This window comes from Nothoprocta perdicaria, unplaced genomic scaffold, assembly GCF_003342845.1.
Source record: "Nothoprocta perdicaria isolate Ctin4 unplaced genomic scaffold, notPer1 scaffold_330, whole genome shotgun sequence".
NCBI lineage: Eukaryota > Metazoa > Chordata > Aves > Tinamiformes > Tinamidae > Nothoprocta > Nothoprocta perdicaria.
Genome location: NW_020455567.1, coordinates 596,051 through 605,552, shown reverse-complemented (window position 1 = coordinate 605,552; position 9,502 = coordinate 596,051). Strand labels below are relative to the sequence as shown.

General features: G+C 39.9%; 1 protein-coding gene across 1 annotated transcript in view; it reads right to left on the bottom strand.

Annotated features, from left to right (window-relative positions):
* The window catches only part of LOC112950966 (transcription factor AP-2-beta-like), a 26,551-nt gene that overhangs the window by 5,090 nt on the left and 11,959 nt on the right, over positions 1-9,502 (bottom strand). The window contains exon 3 of the mRNA XM_026043593.1: positions 2,503-2,722. Within this exon, the coding sequence (XP_025899378.1) occupies positions 2,503-2,722 (220 nt within the window). The remainder of the gene's footprint in view (positions 1-2,502; positions 2,723-9,502) is intronic.

Here is a 9,502-nt window from a genome sequence, read left to right as displayed (position 1 = left end):
TTTAACGCTTTCTGCACGTTGATTTCTCCTTGAGTTTACTCCTTGAGCTTAATTTCTCCCAGGGGTGGGAGAGGGGATGAGCTCACTTTTCTCCTCTTTTTATCCAGGGAAAACAAATAATATAAAATAGCAATAATTACTGTACAGGGATGTGATAGGGAAGGCGGCAACTGGGTTCTTTTCCTATGACACCAACATGTATTRGAGTGGAGTATAGAGATAGAGAAGAAAGACAGAGAGGGTGAGAGATGCTGAATTTCTAGGACAAGACCAGAATGGGAGGAAGAAGAAAAGGAAACAAATCTAAAAGAGTCTAAGGACTAGCGCAAGTGTGTGTGTGTCCGTGGATAAATAGAAAAGGAGAGGGAAAAAAAAAAAAGATATTTATGAAAGTAACGGATGTGTTTCKTATGTGTGTGTATGCGCAAAGCCAATGCTGGGCTATTTGGAGGAACCTAAAAGCAGAGTGCACTATATAAAGGATTGCCCGGAGGAAGATTTGAATATCTGCTGGAGGTTATAGATAAGGACAATAGAGAGATGAGTGAGCTATAGATGGGAAACACAGAGCTATTGTTTGCACATCTATAGATATATCCTCGGGAGAGTAAATCCCCCAGGATGAAATTTTGCCACCTGTGAAACCAAAGGGGGTTTGGCACAGAGATCTAGATGCATCCCAATCTATCATAGCTTACATATATGTATATATGTATATATGTATATATGTATATATGTATATATGTATATATATATATATGTATATATGTATATATTAACAGTCACAAATAATGGAAAGAAGTCAGAAGTGGGAGAGAAGGCAACCTGGCTTCTCACTGTTTGATATCAATAGGAAATAGATAATATCAGTAGGTAAATAGATAAACAGGAATAGATGGCAGAAATGCAAGAAAGYGACTTTTTATACTTTATTCTCTGAATCTAAAGCTTGTCTAAAGCTCAGACTCCAGATAGGAACTGAAGTCAGCAGCAGCCAATGATTACATCTTGGGCCAGCTCCAGAAAAACCCTGAAGTTCAATAATGATGGTTCTTTACCTTGGTAATTATATTTTCTATTATATCTCTCAGATGTTCTCTCTGTTTCATTTGCAGTTATACAAAATGCACAGAYCGGTTGGCATCTGTAAGTAAAAACTGCTGCTTCTTCCACTGTCACCGATTACAGATTTCACGTGGAAGTTCATCTATTTAAGGAGACCTTACATCTCATTTGTATTTTAGGATGAGTGACTGTGCGTGCAGCAGGACTTTGCCCTCGCTTCAGACAAGGAGTCCAATTCCCTGATATGATAACAGACTTTGCCTAGGCTTCGTTTAGATACAACATAAAAACAATGTGGCTCAATTGCTACTAGAGGGTAGCTGGCAAAATCTTTACTGCTCCAAGATTAACAGCTTTCAGACACCACCTGAGATTTACTCATGGCCAATTTATAAGCATTTGTTCCTGTCCAGGTGTTATCCTTTGTCTTCCAGCCTCCCAGGTAGAAAATGAAGTCTTATCTCAGCCATCCTTTGGCTGGTGAACTATTTACCTTATGCTCACATAATGTCTTCTGAGTGGAGATATAGGCTCATCTCACCTTTCTCACAAATCACACTGACAATTTACAATCCCTCAATCACTATGAGGCCTGTCTATAAAAGCCTCTCTCTCCATAAAGTTTTTCCAGAGCGCTTCAATTCTTGCTACTAATACCCGATTGCAGGATATGATATGAAGAAATGGCAACCAGGCTGCCAGGCTGCCTTGCTACTCTTTATCTTCAGATAATGTCAAGTATTTTGGAATCTTCCACACAGTTCACCAGTACATTAATGGGTGATTTGTGCAAATGYAAAACATCATAGGCCTCAAGACTAGTCTTGAATAATTCCACCAGCAACCTCCCTCTAAATGGAAGTTGTTGACTTTCAAAGCTATCTGATGATGACTTCTCTCTGACCAACTATGTATCTACCTCTACCCTGCTGTTTCCCCTGTTCCATGTGGTGCCCTGCTAAATTGCCTTGTAGTTACTGCCATGTAGAGGATGCTTCACAGTTTCCTGTTATCTAGGAAATATAAGACAGTATATACTGTCTTATCCTCTTTTCCCTGAAATGCATCAGGTCCATCCTGCAACATCTAACTTCTACATACCCATAGTGACATTTTGTCATTATTTGTTTGTCAAGAGAGAAGGAGGAGAAGGTGAAGGCAGAAAGTGTCTATGTGGATATACAAGGATGAAAAACATATTCCATTCAGAGCTGTTCTAACAACATATACGCAGACACATATTTCTCTACCGTCCATACACTCTCCTCAGTACCTCAATACAATATATATTTACTTGATTCTTGTCATCGCACACACATGCACACAATGCTGAGACAATAAGATCAAGGCACATCAGAGATCTTCTTTCCTGATGGCCAAACATTTATGGTAGAGAGGATGATCACACATGGTCACCTGCCTGTCTCGGCCTCTTACCTTCGGAGCACTCCCCCAAGGAGCGATGCGTTGAGACACTCAGGAGGAGAAAGGCGTCTTTGAACTTCTCCCACAGTGACTTTGTACTTTGAGGTTGAACTAAGCAAAGACAAGCGACCAGGTACGGAGCAAAACACCTCGCCGGTATTGACTGATATTCCACCCAGGAAACCATCTTTATTCATCATCAAAGAAGTAACAGATTTGGGAGGAACTGGGACTGGAGAGAAAAGAAAGGGAGAAGAGGAGACATGAACAATCATGCCATGAAGGAGTACAGCTAAGCACACTACCATTGCAAAAGCAAAAGACTTTTTCAACCTTGTGCTTCCTTCAGCCACCTAAAGGTGTGCTGATCCAACCAAGCCACTAAGGAAGAGCCCCAAGAGCCAGGGATCATCAACAGGATGATGCTCATATGTCTTGGTTCACCAGGATGGGATAAATACACCTTGCAAACACCAACATCATGTTTCAGACTTAGTCTTAGCCCATCTAATCCTGCACAATGGATAGCACCTGGAACATTGATTCGGGGGGAAGGGGGTAGGGTTGGGTATAAAAAGAAAAAAAAAAAATCCTATTTTGGCTCATTTTCAATTGCTGCAGGAAGGGAGGTTCTTTCTTAAATAAATACTGAGGCTGGAGGATACAACAACTAGGAGGCAGCTCTGTTATTGCTTTGTGGTTTTATTAAGTCTAGTTTATGAAACAAAATGAGCCTCTTTGTTTGGGAAAAAAAAAAAAAAAAAGATCACCAGGAAAAAAATACGGTATAACCATACTATTCACCATCTTACTCTCTTGACCGTATTGTACTATCCATAAAGTAGTGGGAACTCTCATGTCCCTGAATAAGGCTGATCTAATTACTGCAACACATATTTAAGGGAAATCAAAAACCAAAACAAAAATAAAAACCGTTTTATTCTGCCCACGATAAAACAAAATATTTAATTTATCTGAGAAACTAGTAAGGTTATTTTAAGAGCAACCAAGGGAATTATAATGAACTAATTCCTATAATAGCAAACAGACACACGCAGAAATAAACAAAAATAAAAGGACTAAAGCAAAAATTAGAGCAATCCCCTGGTGAAATGAATTTTGTTTACAAATGAACTTAAACAGCTCTCTCATAATTGTGCCTAACTGTTATRATTTACAGCAGGTGCTCTAATCAATCAACCAATCACTTTAATTTATAGAGAGCCTCKCTGCATTCTCCCAGTTGTTTCATTTCTGCGAGTAATTGATAACAAACCGTACTTAAGGTATGTTTTATGCAGGAGTTAATAAGAGCTGACAGCTGCTACTGCTGCTTCCTTTTGGAATCGCTGCAACGTGCTTTTCCTTATAGAAAGTGCACTCCGAAATTGCAGATTCGCTAGTGGTATCTAGTGGCAGTTTAGCGGGCATGTTTTAGAGGAGAAGACTGATTACACACCCTCGTAGAGCAGATACTGCTTCACAATCTCTCGTTTCCACTCAATCAATTGCAAAACCAATTCGGCAAATAATAGGGTTCTATTATGCACATATGCCAGCTATTTAGGTAGTTATAATACATGTCAGTTAAGTAATAAAAGCCCTGTTTATTTGCAACATATCTGGAGAATCAAACCATTAGGGTTRAGGGGATATTTAAGTCGTCTGGAGCTGCTAAACAATAAGATCGGGTATCCTAATATATTACCAAGTGCTAACTACTGGGCAATTGCCAATTTTATAACCTCGGTGTATGGAATAGACACAACCGTGTTTCACTGTTTTTATTACAGATCATTTCCTACCACCAGAMCAGACCCCCACAATAAAAGCTCTATAACAGCGAAAAACCAAAAGGCAAGTAGATTTCAGATATACATATTGCTTCGTATGCCTTGTAGAGAGGATCCAATATAAACAAATTATTTTGAGTGGCTTTACTTCAGGGAATTGGAAAGTGAAATGGATGCCCACTTCTCTATTATTTTTAGCTAGGCATTTTATACAGCTCGTAAAGGAGGTTTCAAATGGTTTCAAATAGGCACAGAAATAGTTATAAATGAGTTAGAGGCYGCTCCTTCCTTCCTTGCTATTAGTAGGCATTTTTGCCATCTACTCTATAGAAGAAGACTCCTTTGGGCTATTCGAGATAGTACTGGCACTCAAAAAGAAAAAAAAAAAAATCCCTTACCCCCGTCAAATATGTGTGAATGTGAATGTATATCTCACTTTTTACGTACCTCGTGCTGCAGTATAACTAGAGTGCAAAATCTATTTATCTATCTATTTATCATAATAATTAAAAAAATGAGAGAGTTAGATTAAAACACTTCTAACACAGAGATATCTTCATGACTGGCATTTTTCTTCGGACACACAGGCTGGCTGGTTCGTGTACACCTTTACAGAGGCTATATTTAGTGCCCAGTTTATCAGGTCACTGACCAGTGAACTGAGAAATTAAACAAGAGGCAGCAATTCCAGGAACATCTGATCTTAGTCTAAACTCACTAAAGAGAGAGAGAGGTCCCCATGTAATCCTTATATATATCTCACCCCTCTTGCTTTGGCCTTTTGGAGCACTTATTACATTAGTTAACCTTTGAAATATGGATTTGCACGTGTTCGATATTTTTTCCATGCAAATTGCTTTTGGTAAGCAGGCTGGCTCCCTTCGCTGCTATGCTGAGCGCTCTTCAGCTTTTGTTCTTACCAGTGGCTCACCAAAAACTAAATGTGCGACTAAATGCACATACCGATCAGTGGGAGCCTAATAACTCTAAGCTCTTTTGAATACCTTACCAGGCGGTGTAAGCATAACTATTGCAATTTCATAGCTTCAGAGACATGTAGTCTATCTAAACGCTATATCTTCTGTAAATTACCTAATACTTCCTTAAAAAAATGTGTTTGCCACGGAGTGAATTATCTCTATGTTTATCATATCTATACGTTTAGAACGGCTATAGCGCTGCAGACAGAGCCGAGCTGGTCCCAGGGATGCAACGTGGAGGTTTCGCTGGGTGAACAAGCAGCCCCGTCGGTGGATGCAGCTGCGAGTGTCAGCTCCCTGCGTGCACCTAAACCGCAATAAYCTCTCCAGCGCAGGGTATTTTTAGCCACAGTCACCTTTCCCGGCTGGTTATGGTTTACCATTACCGTTACAACGATACGGAGGAGCACATATATATACATATATTACATAGATGCATGGCACCCCCAATACTTCTTCTTTAACTTTATCCCATGAATACAGCATTAATGTTGTTCCCCGGCGGGATCTGTTTTTCTTTCACTTCCAAAATCCTTTCCGCGAGTCTAAATGGGCTCTCTTAAACCTCCCCCCTTGTCTTCTCTCCTCTCTCCTTCTCTCCCATTTTCTCTCCTTCCTGTTTCTTTCCCCCCCCTCTACTTCTCTCTTTCCCTTCATTTCCTCCGGTTACTTTCAATCTCTTTGTCATTTCTCCCCCTTCCATTTCTCTTCGGCTTATCAATAAACTGGGAGAGCAACAGTAGCCGCTTGATTTGTTAGTAATTATAAGCATACTGTTCCTGCAAACGGGATCTCTAGATGAGTGAGATCGCTTTAAAACGACAGCAGGAAATGGTGGGGAAATGGAGCATGGCGAAACTCAGCGTGAAGCTTTCAGTTCTTTACATGTTTACAATTTTCTGTGCATACATTAAGTCTTAGGTTGTGGGTTTGCTCTTTTTTTTTTTTTTTTTTTTTTTTTTTTTTTTTTTTTGTGTGTGTGTGTGATTTTCTGTCGGGCTGCTCGTCACAAACGCTTGTAAATGCGCCCCAATGCACACACCCAAGAAGAAATGTTCATAATATTTATGCATAGACACATTAAACAATCCAAAAGAATCATTATGCCCCGAAAATATCTGAAAAACGATTTCCCAAACTATAGACATCCCTGCAGTAAACATAGAGAATAACGTGATAGTCGATCAGCCAATCGATCTATCGATCCATCAATCAAAAGAAATATTTGTGTTTTTTTAAAAAAAAAGCACAAATTTGTTGCTAATGAGTTATCAGATTGTTGTCTTCAGAACTCGAGAGCTGCCTATCGCTCCTGAAGCAAACCCAAAGCTCTTTGTCTATCATAACAGCAAATTGAAATCAATGATGGTTTGCTCTGGTTCCAAAGACAAACGTAGGAGTCCAGGGACGATGTATCACCCAGTGCCACTAAAAGACTCGGCTCTTATTTTTCTTCCTAATGAACACGGACAGAAAGTGAGCATTTCACGCTTCCTTCCCTCCTGTGCCACTCGTCTYCTCCTCCTCTTCCTCCTGCCTCCCCGCCCTCCTCCTCCTCCGCAGCCCTTTTGCCCCGAAAGCCAGGAGGAAATTTCGGAGTGAAACGTATTCCCTCGAAATTGTTTTGCATTAAATTAAAGGTGACAGTGACGTTCCAGCAGTCTCCAAAGAAAAAAAAGAAAAGGTACCAGCACAGTGAGACTGAAGCACAGACTCTGAAGTAACACTTGATTCCCAGGTCCATCACCCGCAAGCCTGTGGCCATAGTAGTTTGCAGTTAATCATTTATTGCAGGGTACTTCAGGAAGCAGTTGGGAGGAATCTCATGCTCTGCGACTAAGAATCACTTTTTTTTTTTTTTTTCCCTTTTTTTAAGGAACTGTAAAAGACTCTTTTCTTATGATTCCTTAAAACAACAGTAGTAATAGCGTGTGCCTATGCAAGGAGACAATGAATTAAGTTGTTAGGGTTGAAATGGCCTTTCGTGCTAATCAGATGTGGGTGTACCGATAAGCCATGGAAAGAGCTGAAAGTAAATAAATACATCAGGATAATTTTAAGGTCAGTGCCTGTGCTCTTCAGTCCCAAAAAAAAAAAAAAAAAAAAAAAAAAAAAAAAAATCTTTGGACTCGGGCCACGCAGGATTTTGAAAGACGACAACTTATTTTGCCATCGCCTGTGCCAAGCAAATTTCAGATGAGCAGTTGACAAGAGGACCCGATCTTTTATTCCTGACATACGGAAAACTTTCCCTTCATTTGAACAGAAACTGAGGAAAGTTCTCAAAACATGTAGCCGGTAAGCTCCCACAGCCGAGTTAAATCTGATATTAATTCTCTTGATGATTATTATCATCTCGATGATTTATCTGGCTCCCTCCCTCCCACTTCCACCACCCAAATCTTAATGGGGCTAGGAGTTAACGATGATTTTTTAATGTCTCGTTGGATTTTTAGACTGCTAATGTACCGCATCCTTCTCATTATTAGTTTATTGATTGTTCATTGACCAGCCCCCTTCAAATCGTATTAACCACCCTCTGCCAGTTTAGATTAGAAGGGTTTAAAAAGCACCTTTCATTATTTCACCGCCACCACCACAGTAGAGTTCAGGCATGGTAGCTTAACGCTAGCTCTAATGGGGCAGCTAAGAGACGAGGGGCCACGGTCCCTGCCTATTGCATTAATAGCTCAAAGGGGGCTAATACAGAAAATTAGCCTTAAACGAGCTCTGGAGATCTCCAAATGAAAGAGCCATTTATCACGCTGGCTACCTTCACTCCACTCGTTTGCTCTCTCTACTGGGAACAACTCATTTCCTCTTAACTAAATTACTTCAGAAATGTCAAGTAAGCTCAGAGAGCAAACATAACAAGAGACCAAGYATCTATTATCTATTGTGCAGGATCGATGCACAAGATAAATTTATAGCTATATATGCATTCCTATATGATCTCCTTAGTATTTTTGACAACTCTTTTGCATCTCTATGTAGATGGAAAAGCAGATGAATAGATGGCTAGATGGATGGACAGACAGACAGACCTCTGCAGGCCTCAAAAAAACATAAAGATTTAAAGCCTTGAAGGCTGGGTGACATAATTAAGTTTATGCTTTAGGTCTGTATTATATATKTCCCACTATATTTTATTACAGCACTTGAAACACTAAAGTGAATTTTGATGAAATGGGCCCTTTTCAACTCTTGTCTACAAAATATTTATCACAAACAGTATTGCACAAAAATCAATCAATACTATATCTATGTATCTACTTGTCTATGTATCTGTATCTGCCTGCAACAGTGACTTGCAGAGTTCAAATAACTTATTCTTACTTCAAAGTACATTCTTACAGCTGCAAAGTGTAGAAAACAAAGAGAAAGTCTTGCTGAACCCTTCCTGTGTTGCTCCTTCCCTTGTTCTGATTAAATATTTCCTGCCACAAACGTGCCCTGCTGCTTATTACATGGTTCCCTTGCTTTGCACCCAAGAAACTCGCTATTCAAGAACAAAAAGTTCCTTGGAGCTCAACTTTACTTCTAAAGAAGAAAATCCTGCTTCACTCACTTTAAAATCTCTCCAAACCAGGATCTTTTTAGCTATTTCCATAGTGCATAAATATCCTACCCATCACAGACCATGTCTCCCGATAGCTGCATAGACCTGMATGTAATCTCACCTATGTGTGTTTGGGTCTTTCTACTGTCTGGGCACAACAAGCATGTCCCAAGCTCTACCTAAAACTTCCCCATAATTATTATAACTCAAATTTTAATCTGACAATTTTAGCCACGTGATGCTCACTATCTATCCGTACCGGTCAGCTCATTCTGTGTCTTTGTTACTCTTGTCCTTTGAAGTAGGGAAGGACACAAGCAGAGAGAGGAGGGGGGGAAAAAGGGCTATTTTTGCCTGGGTGATCACACACAACACAGGGAAGCGTTCCGCGAATAACAAATTGCAAAACGACAATGTGAACAYGGACTGACGGTATAAAAAAGAAGTCTCTAGACCACAAATCAACCACCAATTAATGAAATACACCCAAGAGGAAATATCGTGTGTGAGCCATCAAGCGAGTGGGAAAGAGAGGGGGAAACAGCAGTGGAAGTGAGAGGAAAAAAAGGGGGAAGGGACATGCAACCTGAAGTCGTCGTGTTATAGACCCTAAGCACAAAACCTACCCACCCGTTGAAGCTGAGAAATTTCCATTTAAAAAAAAAAAAAAAAAAAAAAAA